This window comes from Pocillopora damicornis, chromosome 13 (genome assembly GCF_964200805.1).
Source record: "Pocillopora damicornis chromosome 13, jaPocDami1.2, whole genome shotgun sequence".
In the NCBI taxonomy this organism is placed as follows: Eukaryota; Metazoa; Cnidaria; class Anthozoa; order Scleractinia; family Pocilloporidae; genus Pocillopora; species Pocillopora damicornis.
Window position 1 is genome coordinate 169,235 of NC_142682.1, and position 17,177 is coordinate 186,411.

The following is a 17,177-nucleotide window of genomic DNA, read 5'->3' on the forward strand; positions in this document are numbered from 1 at the left end:
CGTATGGCTCGATGTTTGCTTGTCATTAAAAAAAAAAAAAAAAAAAAAAAAGTTTCGGTATTAACGGTAAATTAGCACAAGTAGTAGCGATCGCTAGAGGCCCAGGTAAGTGCCATTTTTGCGGTGTGTGCCTGGAAGAAAAATTCTGCACTTTTAAGTTATCAACAATGTTTTAAAAGTTTAAGCCAGACACGCTTTCCAAAATCAATTTCTATGTCGAAGTAAATTCACAGCTATTGCTTTCACTTTAACCTAAATCTTCGTTATTCCAACGACGTGCAACTGGGGGCTTATTTTGTTGGACCTGTGTACACATCAACTCCATGGCAATAAACTGGACCGTCTGAGCTCGACAATACGACAGTAGACAAAACAAATCGTTTGTTTTCGAAATAAAGGCTTTAATTTTATTTACAAATTTTAAGAAGCTAATAAGCACACAAACGTTGTGAAAAGTGCACACATTTATTGGTACACAAGTACGTTTGAACAAATATATATGCATTGTAAGAATGTGCGCTTTATACAGTGCCTCTTGACTGAAGACGTTCAAAAAACTCTAAAACTAAAATTCCTTGGAGTGCTCTATCTCTCTGACTTTGGTCAAGGGATCGAGCCCCTATAAGCTGATATTTATCAGCTTAACAGCTATACAAATTAATTATATAATAATGGTACGAATGGTAGAAAATTTCGTCATCTCGATTCTCACTGCGATAAAACTACGTATAAAGTTTGCTCCATAAAGTACATTTCATCTCTTCTCTTTCCTTACTTTAAAATTCTTTTCTCTTTTTTTTCCCAACGGGTTTGTTGGTTTTCTTTCTTTTATTATAAATTTTCGACATACTTGGTCAACTGATCTTGTGGCGTGAGTGGTGAATCTTCCTGACCAATTGACAGGTCTGGATCCGTGGAAGTCTGAAGCGGGGGAAATGACATTCGAGCGCTTAACAGCGGTTTGTCTAAAAGTTGGTTATCCATCTGGGATGTGGCGGCCTGATGCGGCGAGGGCGCAGGCCGTGGAGACGTTAGAGTAGACTGCTGTGGATGTGGGGACATGGTGGGCTGTTGCCGTGGTGATGCCCCTGTCGGATGAGGTTGCGGAGACATGACTGGTCGCGGTGACTGAGAGGGATGAATACCTTGCTGCGGTGACATTGGGTTCGCTGACTGTGGAGACATTAAATGCGCCGCAAATGGCGTCTGTTTAGTCTGGAAGTGTTGCGACAACGACGCCTGTGGTTGACCATTGTGCGGATGCATCATACCTGCCTGTGAATTAGTCAACTGATTTTGCACTTGGCCTCTCCTCAATGCGTTCATTTGCGAGAAAGGAGGCAGTTGAGGTTGTTGAAACATGTTCTGCTGCTGCTGCTGCTGCTGTTGTTGTTGCTGTTGAATATGTTGCTGTTGTTGCTGTTGAAACATTCTTAAAAACTGCTGTTGACTAACACTGGGCTGTGAAGCAACTGGCATTTGTTGCATGGGGTTCTGCATGGAATGCTGCATATTCTGTGGTACAGCATTTGGCATACCTTGATGTATTCCTTGTGGCATTGGATTTTGCATCCCTTGTTGCAAGTTTTGCTGCATACTGGCCATTCCTTGAGCCATATTTTGCTGAATTGTTTGTTGCTGAATGCCAGCTTGTAAGTTGTGCGGCATATTTTGTTGCATATTAGGTTGCATAGTTTGTTGCAAGCCTTGTGACATTCCTTGCTGCATTCCTTGTTGGATTCCTTGCTGCATCCCTTGCTGCATTCCTGGAGGTATACCTTGTTGCTGCTGCTGTTGTTGCTGCTGATGCTGTTGTTGTTGCTGTTGCCGTTGTTTTAAGAATGCCGCCATAAGTTGTGGATGTTGTTTAAGGATGCTTAGTACTTTAGCCTGCTGCTGGGGAGTAGTTGGACCCCTCAGCGTATTCAACAGCTGCTGTAGAGAAGCAGGCACACCCATGTTGGGTCGGTTCTGTTGAGATCCAACTGAGGCCATCCCTTGCTGTCCTGGCATTTGAGGATACTGTTGTTGTCCACCTGGCATCATGGCGTTGGGGTGGTTCATCTGCTGCTGTTGTTGTTGCTGTTGTTGATGATGTTTGGCGTACCACTCTAACGTAGGAGTGTTTGGTTGGACAGGTGCTCCGGATGAAGGTTGCATTGACTGACCTATTGATTGTTGCATAGGTTGAGGTATGTTTATGGCCGGTTGAAGGCCCTGCCCTATACCTTGCTGCATCAGAGCAGGGTTCTGCGGTCTCATCATAGTTGGTGGTGCCATTGGTCCAGATGGAGATGTCATATTAGGAGGCTGCTGCTGTTGGAATACTTGCTGAGGATGTGGAACATTGCGACCCTGTATACCAATCTGCACACTGTTACTCACAGCTTGCATTGTAGCAACTTGCGCAATTTTTTGTGCTGCCTCAACTGCACGCGGAGGAGGGCCACTAATAACAGGTTTCTGAGGCATGACAGGTGGTTGGTAAGGAGGGGGCTGCTGCTGGGGAGGTTGCAAAGCTGAATGAGACTGTCCCATAGTTCCAGGGCTGGTAATGCCTTGTTGCATTGTCTGGCTTGGCATGGGAGGTGGATGCTGCATTCCCTGTCGCTGCATCGCAGCCACTCGCCTGCGAAGAGTCTGGGATTGTGCAAATCTTTGCTGTGTTTGTTGTTGTCTAAGCTTTAGTTTTATGTGTCGGCAGAATGGTACCACACATTCTCTCTCTATGCAGTGCTTTGCATGATAACAACACAAATGAATGAGCTCTTGACAAATGCGACATCCTCCACCAGTTTTGCGCTTGCACGTCTTCGTATGCTCCACAACACGCTTCATCTTAGCACAACTTGTCAGTTGGCAATTCAGCTCTCTGCAGTGAGTGGCATGTACCAGGCTCTGTATACAGCGCTGTATCTTCAATCGCCGTTCTTCCTGCGCACTGAGTTGCGGTCGTTCCTTGTCGTCACCTTGCCCTTGTTGTTGATCTATATCCAGGTCGAATCCCAGCTTCTCCATTTTGTGTTCATGTCCTTTATCGGTGTAGCAAGGTAGGCACAGATCGTAATCCTACAAAAAAATAATAAAGTAAATATTGTTAGGGCTTTGCTAACGAATGAAAAGTGTAGCGAGGAATCATGCTAGATAAAACATCCTTTCCAAACTAAGACCAGCTTCTCTCAAACTGGTGAAATGTAAAGTCATTTTCTAATGATCTGCATGAGGAAATACCATATCAGTAACCTGTACCGTATGATACTGAATTTGCAATGAGCACATGTGGACTGAATGACAACTTTTAGCCGTCTCTGATCAAAGAAGATGGGGGTAAGTTACTTCCGCTCTTAATAGCAAAACAATACTAGGGAAATTATCACTTTGTGTACCTCGCATTCATTGCAGTGATATCTGGTTTCCACAGGCCTCTTACAAATGTTGCAAGTGTAAACAAATCGATCCCCTCCCTGATTGTGAAGTTCAACCAGCATGGCCATAGTGGAAAAAATTGCACGGCGCAATGACGAAAATTCGTAGTGCTTCTCACGGGCCAGCGTCAAAAAGGCATCTCGGCCATCCATGATGTCACAGTTCATCAGCTGGTCGGGGTCACTTGTTTCCGGAGTCTTACGACCATTCAGTCGGATGACAAAAAATACCTGTGAAGAGGATAACGTTTTAAATGAATTACAACTTGCTTAAAGTGTCCCGTTTTTGACAAAAGACGCTTGGAGACAGGATTACTGGAATAATTTCAAGAATAAGAGGGGGCCGTAGGAATCCGGATTAAAGTTTGACAGGGAGGTGGTAGGTGCTAAATATGAATTGAAATAATAATAAAATAAAAACACACGATGGTTTATGTTACCTCTCTGTGCTTCTCCATGGTGTTGTACAATCTCTGTGACAAGTCACACAGACCCATGACAGGACCATTAGTTTTCTTTGGGTTCTTACGATTACTTGCTTTACTCTTGGTTCCTTTCTTGTTGTTACTTCGCTTGTTGTTCCCTTTATTCTTGCTGCCCGGAGTTCCCTAAAAGTTTTTTTTTTTGAAATGCAAAAAGTGTGATTTGGTTAGTTTGGCTGTAAAAGGTAAATCTCCCCTCTCTCACTTACCTAAATCATAACGAGGAATGAAAATTACCTTTTGCCTCAACAAACAAATTATCGCGCAAGACTAGAGAATAATAATTATTTAAATACCCCAACGACAATTATTGTCGTTGGGGTATTTAAATTGTAATGCATTACTCTACAACAAACAGTTAAAAGACTTCAGTCATTATAGAGCTGCCAGCAAGTTAAACAAATTAAACCAGGAAGTACCTCATTGCCAGCCGTGTCAGCAGCAGCAGCTGCGGCTGCCGTCTTTCTCTCTTCCTCCTCCTGATCAAGCTCTTTGATGCTGTCTTCCAATGCGTTTGGCCAAAAGTCTCCATCAAAGTAGGGCAACTCTTTTGCTGTTGTCAAGTTATCATCAGTGGCTTGCTTTAATATGTCCTGTTACAGGGATAATATATTTCATGATTAATGTAGGTGTTTGGGAATCCAATGTGTAGTGAAGAAATTGTTCACCAGAGAATTGGAAAGATGTTTCTATTTTCTAATTCAACAGCTAGGTTAAAAGGAAATTTTCCCAAACTGCCTGTTGTCCCCCTGTCTGTCTATCAAAAGGTTACTGCAAAGTAAGTCTTTTTATTACCTTGTACTCAATGACAACACGGTCTCTGATGGCTTTGTCGAGCATCTTTTTGTACCAATCAACCAGTCGCTTGTGTTTGGGAATCTTCTGTTCAACAGGGTGGCAGTGAAAAATGTAGTCATCCCCTTCACTGGGTGGACATGCCCATATATGTGCAATCTGATACCTAAAAAATTAAACTTACTGTCAAAACTTTTTTTTTTTTTTTTTACAGATTCAATTGAACTATGACAACTCCTTTGGTTAAAAAAATCTGACTACTTACCAACTATCTACCTGCAAACAGTTTTCCTCAATACTATCTCAACAACCCTAAGTCTTAATAGAGTTTAGATGAAAATATTACAACTGGTGAAACTGAAGTTGCCTTACAGTTTGCAAACACAAATGGGTTATCCCTTAACTTCACTCAAAATCTACATAATTATTTATTTCTGCAAAATATGAACTACTATAATCGAAATACAATGCACTATACCCTAGGTGTCCCACATGTTCTAGGTAACCAATGAGGATCTCATGGTAGACAGATGTGCGCAGGTGCCGTGGCTGAAAGAAGTGAACACTGTCCAAGTATGAGATGTACACACGTCGTGTGTTTGGCAATGCACACTCAGAGCCATACTCTTGCACATGCATGCCAAAGAAGCAAACATCCACACCATCAATCTCTTCAAAGGCAAACATGGCTTTAGCACGGTATGGAAATGACCCAGGAAAACTACCTTCATCATATCTATCAAAACCAATAAAAAGATAATAGTTAGAGATCACAAAAAATCATGTCTTCTTGATGGCTGTTATGACATCTATGATTCCAAACTGTAAAGCTCACATATTAATAAGATTTCCCTGTGAAGACATCACAAATACTACAAACAAGTACATAATCGTTAATCAATATTACAAACCTTGCTCTCATTCCTGGCTTTACTTCCACCTGTTTGTCAACTGATGACACAACTCGAATTGTCACATTTCCTGGATAGTTTTCTTTCAATAAGAAGTTGTTAACTCTCTTTTCAATCAAATCACCAAGTCTAGTTGTGGGGAGCTCTAAAGAAGAAAATAATTAGGAAGAAACAGACTTCAGTTTTGCCAAATGATAACTGACACTCCAACTAAAAGCTAAAACCTTAACCACATGTGACAAACAGGGGTACTTTACAACAAACTTACTTTTTGCAGTGAACCTGTTTTCCTTCCTCTTCATACCTCTCTTCAGCAAACATGCATCACATTGATAACTGGAAAATTAATAGTTAACATATAAGACATCAAACTTTGTCATACATGATGTCAACTGAGGCATCACTAAAGCCAAGGACTACCAGTGGGTTGAAAGAATATTCTTGGGAAGGATGAAAATATGCTCTTACAGCTATTAGTTAGGATATATATATGTGAGAGATAGTGATGACATCTCAAGCCAAATATTGTTTGGTCTTCATCCTAATTTATCTTAAAATTGGACTGATAATGTAGAAACAATTACGATCTGACAGGATTCAAACACATTTATGCTTACCCATTTGGCCAAATAAACTCATGGTGGCGAACACAGATCTGATGAACCTTTCTGCCACAGTCAATGCAATCAACAAATCTACATAACAAAGATTCACCTTAGTTCATAAACTTGCATCAAACGTCATGCCATTTGAGAAAAACCAGTTAGCTAGCATAAAATTTCCTGGGAAATAAAGTAAATACCACAGCTAACAATCAGGGTACTTACGGCTCCATGTCGAGGTGATCATTCTTGGTTTTTGAGAAATTGCCTTTGGGCACCGTGCTGTAACACAGAAAACAAAGGTCATTTAAAATTGTAGTAAGTATAACAGCTGATAATGTGTTTGCTGTTTTCAAACCGAACAGATAAAGAATCATGACCCTTTAAAATACACCTCCTGCACTGTCACTTTGAGAAGGTTGGAAGAAGTTCAACAAAATTGTTTTAATTCCACCATATGTAACAAGGTAAGACAACCAACATCCAACCTTTGCATCAGTGTAGGGTCATCCCCAAGGTTGACAGCTTCACCTGGAATCTCATCAAAGCATCGTTCGCAGTAGTGGAAGCTGTAAAAAAAAAATATCACAACAATGATATCTTGGCTCAACAATCCCCTTAACAAATCAGGGTTGATTACAGTTAGAATGTAACATTTTTGAGTTGAAGGGGCTCACACATGGGCTCTGTACATGTGTGGTTCACAAGTTTTATGTGCTGACTCTACTGCCTGCTATGTCAGTGAAACCTATCAGCATTTATCCACACATCTGTAAGAGCTCTTGGTCAGTGATAAAAACTCTCACATTTTCAGACATTTACAAAATTCTCCACAGTGTTGTACTCTATGTTTTGATGAGTGTTTTAGCATCTTACTTCATGCTTCCACAACACTCCAACTCTAAATCAAAGAAGCTATCCACATTCAATGGAAGCAACCTACACTTAATCATCAACTTTAGCATGTTAATTGAAAACTTTCCTTGTAATTGCATACACTGTGTTGTTTCTATTAATTGTTTCATCCAATGAGCATTTTGTTATACACTTTAAATTCAACGTTGTACTTGGTATAAATCAGAACTGACAATGAGAGAAGAACTGTCAAAACATGTTTTTAAAAAATGTTGTATATTTTCTTAAATTCATGACATATCTTCTGCTATGCAGACACTTTGGCTAAGGTATAAGTACATGAATTCTAAATTCAAGAGCAAGTCCTAAGACAATAATGATGTGAGTAAATATGCTTTTAGTACCTTTTTGACCCAAAATCTGATCATAAGCTGTGCTCAGTGCCATAGGTTCCCTTAAATACCCGCTTTAAATTTAAATGTCATATCAGAGAAGATGTACAGCCAATATTTTTTTAAATTGAAAAAGGTACTTAATATGATGACAAGAGATGTTAGTGTGGAACAATATTCTCATTCTCACAATCAAAGTGAAGTTTGTCATTAAAGTAAGCTACCTTACCGATTTTGATATGTCCAGTAGGTAGCGTCCCGTGGAATTGTACACAAATGCTTTCCATAACAACACAGAACTTGTGGGTGAAATATATACTGGAAAAGGGATAATAAAGGAAAAGATTAATGGAGAGAAGGACAAGTAAACAGAGAGAAGAACGACTAATCAAGGGAATCAAGTTAAAGTAAGTTGTCCTGCTGCACCTGTCATCCATTGTTCAAAGTATTTACCTTTCTTCCACAGCAATATCCTAGCTTTTCCATAACAGGATCAATTTCTTGTTCAAAAACTTCTGACAACTAAGTAAACAATTCCAAGGTAAGCAAACACCCAAACAACAAGATTAGAATATTTACTGATCCAAAAGAGTACCAAATCACGAGACAGACTCTTCAAACTGAAATAGTACATCACTGGCAAACAAAAGCTTGTACATTTACCTTTGTACAATATTTATACACTCTTGAAGTTTTTCTGTTATACAACCAAGCATTATCAAACATCAACCAGACATCATCACAGTACTGCAGAAGACAAAGTAAAGACACTGATCAGTGAAACAACATATTAGTGATTGCTCTTAGAAGATTAGATCTAATGCAGTGTTCCAAAATACATCATGAACATCTTGTTCCATGGAACCTATTCTTTGGCGAAACCTTCATCATACAACACCTTCATTCAGGGGACAAAAACAGAGAGAAGACCTCTCTCTGCCAGGAGGAGAGACTTTTCCTGGGTTCCTACACTTGCTTTTAACTTTCAATCAGAGGTCACCTTAAGCACTCACAACATGAAATGCACTCATTGTACTCCACTTTGTGACTGCTAGTAGCAATTAAATCCATGTCCAGTACTTGTGTGAATTAAACACAAAATGTCACAAAGAAGTTGATTATGTTTTCTTCATATGTCGTCCGGCTCTTTGAAATAACAACCCCCATCAATTCCCAACAAGAAAAATGAGAAGTTTTTTTTAAAATTATTAGTTGTTTGACATAGATGCCAACCCAACATCTACTCAGAAAACAGCTCTTATCAGGTGGGCACCTGTCCCTTGTCCCAGGTGCATTCTGCTATAAAAACAAGTTGATCATTTAAACCCATACAAACCTCCCAGGGGTTATTGTACTGCCCAGCATCCAGTTTTCGTTTAATTGTAGAGAGGTCCATGGGATTTCTCACTATTTCAAAGTAATCCTGAAAATACAAACAAAAAATTTGATTACAAGAAAGCTTTTTGACTATAACAACCATTTCTTTCAAACCCTTATTCAAAGATAACCCTAACCCTAAAAAGTAATCATCACTGAAAGTACAAATCAAGAAGCTTCAACTTTCCACTTTAACTGAACAACTGAAACTAGAACAAGAAATCAAACAAACTGTCATAAACTAACCAAACAACCCAACAGTTTTGGGTCCACAGGCTGTCTGAATGGAAGAGAGTCTGGCTCCTGTTTATACAACTTCTCTAAAGTGGGCATAAGTGCAATCCGTAACTCCTCTGGGAGGAAAACTGAAAGAGAAGCAATTCAAAAAAGAGAAATTAGCCAACAGACCTTTTCCACAATCCAAAGCTCAAAGGACAACCTTTTCATTTACAGACACCTGAGATTAATATAAATTTCTAAATTAACCTACTTAACATCTTTGAGAGAATTCTTAAGTCTCCTTAACTATTATCCAAACTTGTCCCAGGTGAATCTGCTTCAGAGCCTTAAAATCATAAGTTCTCAGACACCAGGAAATCAACAAGCTACATGTGCCATTGAAAAAAGCTTTTCAAGCTTTACTTAGGAACTAACCTTCACTTAACTTATTTCTGATGTAGATATATAGGCAATTGGAACAATATATTTTTTTTTCTTTCGTGAATTGTTTGTAACAGAAATGAGACTCTGAGGAGGTCACTTAACTCCTAGTAAATTCTCTCTTTTGATCAAATACATAATGCTTTGTTTAGTTCATCATCAACCCCCCTAATATCCAAACCATTTTTATAGCTGAGAGACTCGGTTGTAGATTTAAAAAAAATTGACTTTTTTTAATTATGAAATTTTGGGAGGAAGAGCTTGAAATAGGAGTTCAATTGTTCACTGGGATAAGCCATAGGAAGTTTTTTCTTCTTCAGTAAAGTTGTTATATAAATTGACAAACACTGTAACAAGATAGAATACTCAAGGAAGGTGACACAAGATTATAACCTTTCTTAAGGGGGTATCTTGTTGTTCCAGGGGCAGGTATTGATGAGGATGATGTGGATAATGAGGAGTTTCCAGGAGTTGGTATAGACTGAGTTGAACATGTCGACCCTCCTTGTTGGGGCTCTTGCTTTATTTGAGGTGTAGAAGAACCTTTTTGGGGAACTGAGGTTGAAGTTGCAGAGCTTGGGGTGATATCTTGATGCTGAAATTACAGTAAAACAATGTCATTTTTGTCCAATTTTATTTTAAGATCCTTGATAAGGCATGTTGATTGGATAGAATATGGACAGAAGCATTGGTGTGCAGGGAAACTTAAACATTTCTGATCATGCTATCCTTGTCTCTATATGTTGTACTTTAATTTGTTTCACTGTCTTCTTCTATCTCACAAAATCAAAGATTACTTTTTAAAGACCAAATAAGAAAACTGAACTTGAACTTCATATGGGAAAACATCAAAATATATAATACCCTAATGGCATAACAGTCATGGTTAAAGGATTGCTTTACAGTCTCGTGTTTTCCTGAAGGTTTTTTTTGGCAGGAATAAGAAAAATACTACCTTTCCCATCTGTGAATTTGCAGCCGGCGGAGATGCAGGCTCTGTCTTTACTTTAACCATCTGAGACTGAGCATTTGGAGCACATAATCCATTGTCTGTTGCAGAACTATATCCACTAGAACTTCCAGCACCAGCTTGAGATACAGGTGACTGAGCTTGAGTTGTAACTACCAAGTTTTTCCCACTTTCACGAGGTGGATTTTTTCCCTGTGACTGATTAGTAGTCATCATTTGCCCTGATGGAGACATCTGATTTTTAACTTGTTGTTTTGAAAGTGGGACTGTGGACTGCTGTGATGTTTGTGCTTGTTGTGTAGCAGAAACTTGACTTGCTATTTGAAGATGAGGTGACAAAGTGCCTTGTAGAGGTGGCGATGTCATGGGTGGAGCTTGGGGAGAAGAGTTTTGAGATTGTCCAAGTGCATCAAACTTTTGATGTACAGCTGCCACTGCCGCAGCCTGTGCCTGTGCAGCAGCTGCTGCAACTGAGGGAATTTGGGGAACTCCAAGGTCTCCATTTAGTTGAGGAAATGCAACTGAAAGGGCAAACAAAAATATTTAGTTTCTTAAGTTGAGAAATCATAATGTACAGTAAACCCTTCACAGCTCACTTACGTTGTGATGGAGTCATGCCTCCTCTCATTTGCTGAGTTATTCTTCTTTGTCGTTTCTCTTCCAGCTCTTTTTGAATCTTGTATATTTTCTCTGCTAATAAGTGGTAATATTCCTCCTACAAGATACATCAAGTGTAACAAGAATGTTGATTAAGCATTTCTCTCCATCCTTTCTAACAGTTTGTTAAAAGAAATTGTTGGGTGAAATAACATGATGAAGATGAGAAAAGAACAAATCTAAAGGAAAAAGCATCCAGTACAAAATCGAACAACTTCAGCTCACAACTTACTCTGCTATTTGCCGTGTCATACATATCACCCTCTACTTTCCTTGCATATGAAACAAGGTTCCCCATTCTCCGATCTCTAAGAGCAGCTGGATCATGCACTGGAGTTGGAAAGATGGCAGTGACCCTGCAATACAAAATTTCAGCCCAGAACTTTACTCAGATGCATCTTCCTTAACCATCAAATGTTAACTTCAACAGTTAGATTCTTTATGCTTAAACTCTCTCGAAAAACTTGATATAAATTGAATAATCAACAGAGCTTGAGAAGTTGATTGCTTAAACTCAATTAGGATACATGACTTACAGTTTGTGTACAAGATGATTCCTGAGATCTGGCGTAACATGCTGATGCCACTCTTTAGGACCCCGATTACCACTTGCTGTTGTGCTAAAGAGAGAATTGACAGACATTGCTTTTTTCAATACAGATGATTAAAATTTTGTGGACGAAAGATTACTGAACACAGATCAAATCAAGCAAAACAAACTTACTGCTACATTCAACTCTGATAACTCTTACCTTGTTGCTGTGGCTGATGTTTCACCAAATGATCTGTTATCCGCTGTCAATTGCATTGAGGGATCTGATCTCAGGAGATTTGTATTTGCTATAAATAAATTATATTAAGGTTTTCCTGGTCACTCTCCTTTGATAAAAATATAAGCAATTTTGGTTGTAACATCAGATACATGTACATGTCATTCCTCCATTTTTTTGTTGAGGGATGAAAAGTTCCTTCAATTTCTACAATACACACAATGAAATTCCCCCTTGTAAAAAGGACTTTACATAATCAAATAGCTACAATGTTAAAACAGCACTTGCTTAAAACACAGAACCATCACAATCACCAGGATAGAAAGGAAAACAACTTTGAAGCCTTTCCTTACCAGTATATGGCTGTAACCGTGGTTCTCCATTTGTTGCTAAAGTAATACCAAGAGCTTCATATGCCCTTTCAATACCTTGGACACTTCCTTGAACTTTGAAGAAAGGGAAAAAAAAAGAAACTACTGGTTACAGCAACACACCTTAAATTTTGAGAGATACTAACATAAACTTGATAAAGGAAAAAATAAAGAATTAACATGAAAGACTTTGCACGTAAATTAGAGATGACATCCATTAATGGAATAAATGGCAATGAAGTGAATAAAATTAATTAACTGTCTAATACCTCGATTTCTGTTATCTGATGCATGCTTCAAAGGGAGGCAGACTGGGCAGTCCCGTCTCATGCAGTTTTTCCAGTGTGAAATAATTTGTCTTGAAGAAGCACAATGGGCAACTGAAACATAAACATGAGATCAGGCACAACAACTTGATATATACAAGCCTACACAAAATTCGTGTCACAAGACAGGTCATTTGCTCACATGGTTAAAATAAATTTGGTACTCATATGGTGAAACAGACTAACTTGAAATCAGTCAGCTGAATTTTAATTTAATGCAGAATTATCCAGCCTTTCAGGCAACCACTCTAATTTTTCCCATAGTTTCCTTCTGTAACTATTACCTCTGTAGCATGGGGAATACAAACAAAGTAGACTTTTCCAGTTTTAGCCTGCTTGGTTAGCTCTTATAACCAGAGACCGTGGATAGAACTTATATGTCTTGAATTCACATGGTTCTATAGTTCCATTTCACATAACACACTTTACAGCCTCCAAAGAGTCATAACCAGAATTATACAATTGATCAAAAGCTTAATTCTCTCATGATTTGACATAACTTTTCCAAAATTAATAATATTTTCTGCCATCAGAAACCCATGGTCATAGTGCCCAACCAAGCAAAGCTGTTTCATAGTAAAACCTGAAATTCACCAGACATTTTTCTAAGGACCAACTGTTATTTACAGGCTAGAACATGCTCACAAATTTCAGAACTTGAACTTACACTATTCAATGTTCAAAAAATGTTTCCTTAAGATATATTTATAGTCCTAAAATTTAAAAAAAATCGTAATAGTTTAAGTTTGTCACATCACTCAAAGGTTTTCCCAAACCTTGACATGTTTTTCCAGCAGTACATGTTGTCATGTGGTTCAAGACATTCTTCATAGTTCGACAGTGAGGTAAGTTGCAGGGTTTCACAGCTCCATTTTGGGCCTGTTGCTCTCGACGTTGGCATTTGTGTGCATGAAGCAGAAGTACTAGTTGTTGTTGTATTAATCTTCGTTTTTCAGGGTCTGCTGTTGGAGGCTGAGCTAATCCTGATGCCTGCTGGAAAGAAAAGAAAAGTGTATAGCAATTGATTAAAAACATCAATAAAGTAAACATTGTCATCACAAAGCTAAGTAGTTTACAATGTTATGACCAATGTCTAAGACATTATTCTAATGAAAATAGTGAGAAAAAATTATTACGATTAGGTTGGCAAATGTTGGAAAGAGTGTAATAATTGTGATTAATAATTCTGCAAAAAGACAGCCTCAGTTACAAAATCAAATATTTAATGGGAAACTTGAACTCAAGTAATAACCACTAGATGTAAACTTTTACAGACAACTTAACGCATTTCAAGTGATCACAATAACCTTACAACTTCTAATATAGCTTCACTTAGGGTTATCCTGTCAGTTCCTTAGCCTCCTGAGAATAACCAAAGACTTTACAAGCAGAAAGCAGCACTTAATCTCGTAAAAGATTTTCCTTATAACTTTGTGCATGTTGAGTACACAAGACATTTCCATGGTTTCAGTCCACTCACTTTACAATAAATTTTCCATGTATTGATTTTGATTGGGCAGTTAATTGCCATTTGTTAACTCATAATATAACTTTCCCAGACATTTGTTACAATAATAACCAAACAATAAGAATACTAAGTAGACATCATATTCCTGCATGAGGTCAGTCTATCATTCAGACAGGTTGTATACTATGAAGCAGTTAAAAGAGAAAACTATCTCTATTTTATTAACTCAAACTGACAGAACAAATAGTAAAAGATTTATAGGGTAAACAAGACAGGTAGCTGAAACAAAAATAAACTACAAAAGTTCATACTATTTGAAGTTACAAGATCAAAAATTAGGCCAAAATTTCAAAATGTAACAAATTAAAAATCTTATCAAAGCTGAATAAACTGATGTAGATTTGTGCAATACAACGACTTAAACTGTGTTCCTTTCACTCCCAACGTTTAAAGCAGCTTCAAAGAAGACGCTGTACGCTGCAATATACCATAATAATAACCAAAAAATTAACTGTAAGCCAAATACGATAAAAATACAGCTAATAACCGCACCAACAAATTTCGGAAAATAAAACGCATAACGTATTTTCCATCCACAAAAAAAACATACAAAGGTGAAGCAAGGTTAGACAATACGAGAAGCTGTCAGGATAAGTTACCCTGATTAAAATACCACGACATGGAGAGTTCAGTGATGTTCAGGAATGGCTCATCAACAAAACAACAGGGAAAATCACTGCAATAGCCAAAGATCGACAATATTTTTCATTTTCCGTCTAGTTTTAGTGTAATGCCTTTTCATTTTCACGAATACAGCTCGAACTAAAGAAGGAGAAAACTAAATTCAAGATGACATTGGATTTAGCAGTAAGGAAAAGGACATCTACCGTTTGACAGCCACGAAATATCAATGCAGAAGCCAGCCACTACGTTTACATATGACTACGAAAAACTCAGTACTTACTTGGCCTAAAGATACTCTGGATTGATCTGGGCTTCCGTTCATACCAGAATGACTCACGAAATTATTCGCCAACTGTTCTTGTTGCAGCTGAGGTAACGGATTTTGAAAGGGATTGCTCCCGGAATTACTCGCGTTCATATTAGTAGTTCGAGAAAATGTCGCTCCGATTTCGTGCGCCACTGTATTCAAAGCGATCGATTGAGTCGCTGAGCTAGGCCCATTCATAGATCCCATCAAAGCGTTGTTGTTGGCAAGCATGTTCATATCGAGCGAATTATTACCATACTGGGCTGCAACTTGCAGTCTTGCATCCCTCGCCACCTTACTCTGCAATGCCGAGTTCACTGTTGACATCGGCAGAGACGATGACGGGGCAGGACTCAAACCAACACTTCCAAGATGGAGGTCATTGGATGAAGTGAGCGGTGTTGCAGGAGTAGGAGTCCCACTCGTACTGACCGGCATTTGAGGAGGAGACGACAAAGAATTGTTCACTGCCGGACTTTTAACCGATGTTAAAGTAGTCAACGATGGACTATCAGGACTAGATACGCTAACTGTCGAAGAGATGGCACTGGTGTTGAGCGTAGAGCTCGCGCCACTTGACAGGGGAACATTCGATTGAAGAATTTGCTGCAAACTCGAGGTAGCACTTGAAACATCAGCTGTTGTTTCACCATTAGTTAGACCATCAGAATTAGGAATCATTGCGGGTCCACCAAGTTCATCGGGTAAACTGGCATCCAGGTCTTCCATAAACTTCCAATTGAACTCTTTAAAGGGAAGACGGTAATTTAAATAAGTTAAAGGAACGGAACATAGACCTGGAGAACTCACTACAACTGCAAACTTAAAACGCTCACAAACACAGGAAAAAAATCAGTTGACATTATATTTACCAGCATTGTCGGTTGGTGTGTCTGGGGCTCCTATTTTCGGTCGCTTGTTCGGTGGTCCGTCTACCAGTTGCTCGGCCATTACTACTACAATACAAAAACCCACTACACGAAAACGACTTGTTGATCATACATAGTCATCGCCTTTAAAACGGCGAAGCGCCTTCGTCCCCTGAAAATAAATTCAATCAGTAGATTACTTATCTGACTAAGGAAAAGAATATCTCCGATGGAATGAAGTCACAACGAGCCGTACTACAACAAAATTAACGCAGAAGTAAAAACAAAATCATGGCCGCTTACCATTGTCGTTCTCACAGCATTATGACAACGAACCGAACAAAACAGTATAAGACGGCTTTAAGATCCTTTGTAAGTGTCCTTCGATGAACGAATTATCTCCTCTCCTCCAGATGAATCTGATTTTTCCTGTCGTAAAGCTTCAACTAGTAATGAAAACTTGAAGTAAAATAGCGTTCCGAAAAGTTCCCTGTGTCAATGCCGTGAAGCGCAACAAGCGATGGCTCAACAGCGCGGGGGGGCCCAGCCCCACCATCATGCATTGCGGTCGTTAATCGCCATTAATTTTAATTTATGACAATCATCTTGGAGCCTGGAACCGAAGAAAACAATAGATAACCTCGCTTCGGTGTCCTTCGCACACAGTGAAGCACGCAACCGGAAGGAGTTGCATCACTCTTCAATCCCACTCACTGGAAGTAAGAGCATTTTTTCTCGCTTGTGAGGGGAAAAAAATATTTGAAACTAGATGTCAGAAAAGAGGGCGTACTTCATAAAATTTTCTAAAAGTTGTTTACCCTATTTGACAAATTTATGAAAGCGTGAATTATTTTCTTGAAAAAAAGAAAGCGGCTTATACTTTCCAGAGTAATGTGACCAAACTTTCCTTGACGGGATGGTTACATGTCAATTTACTTACTTGCATGTCGGCTTTTGGGATTTCAAAACAATACGCGATTATCTTTCCTATAATGGCACGAATAAAAATTTTCACTAAAACGACCTTACAATTAAATCTGTGATCGATATTTATTGAGCACGCAATCACTTCGATAGAACGCGAAGCGCTTCCGCTTGAACGAATTTTATCAGCGTGAACCCGAAAGCCGGTATTGAAGGTACCATCAGAATGAAAAAAGAAAAAGTGCATAGCGCCTGATCTTCCATGTATATATTCGTAAAGGATGTAGTGTGTTCATCTTACTCGTTGAGCGATCTAAGCAGCTCTGACTGAA

At 38.8% G+C, this 17,177-nt stretch overlaps 1 protein-coding gene across 2 annotated transcripts; it reads right to left on the minus strand.

Moving 5' to 3' along the window:
* Window positions 1–380: 380 nt before the first annotated feature.
* Window positions 381–16,551, minus strand: LOC113676806 (histone lysine acetyltransferase CREBBP). 2 transcript variants are annotated; one of them, XM_089192705.1, is made up of 28 exons: window positions 16,225–16,551; window positions 15,925–16,093; window positions 15,026–15,798; window positions 13,370–13,583; window positions 12,537–12,647; window positions 12,250–12,342; window positions 11,879–11,966; window positions 11,663–11,746; window positions 11,359–11,482; window positions 11,070–11,184; window positions 10,455–10,990; window positions 9,893–10,094; window positions 9,086–9,204; window positions 8,799–8,885; window positions 8,126–8,209; window positions 7,916–7,984; window positions 7,692–7,780; window positions 6,704–6,784; window positions 6,441–6,497; window positions 6,231–6,308; window positions 5,882–5,949; window positions 5,614–5,758; window positions 5,181–5,438; window positions 4,703–4,868; window positions 4,327–4,500; window positions 3,866–4,033; window positions 3,387–3,656; window positions 381–3,069 (listed from the first exon to the last, which is right to left on the minus strand). In XM_089192705.1, exons 2-28 carry the CDS (start codon window positions 16,001–16,003, stop codon window positions 832–834), a joined length of 6,570 nt encoding a protein of 2,189 aa, XP_089048831.1. In that variant the 5' UTR covers window positions 16,004–16,093; window positions 16,225–16,551; the 3' UTR covers window positions 381–831. The 2 variants fall into 2 exon arrangements, with proteins under 2 accessions (XP_089048831.1, XP_027049317.2); XM_027193516.2 differs by having other exon boundaries at window positions 13,370–13,586; window positions 16,225–16,501.
* Window positions 16,552–17,177: the final 626 nt, after the last annotated feature.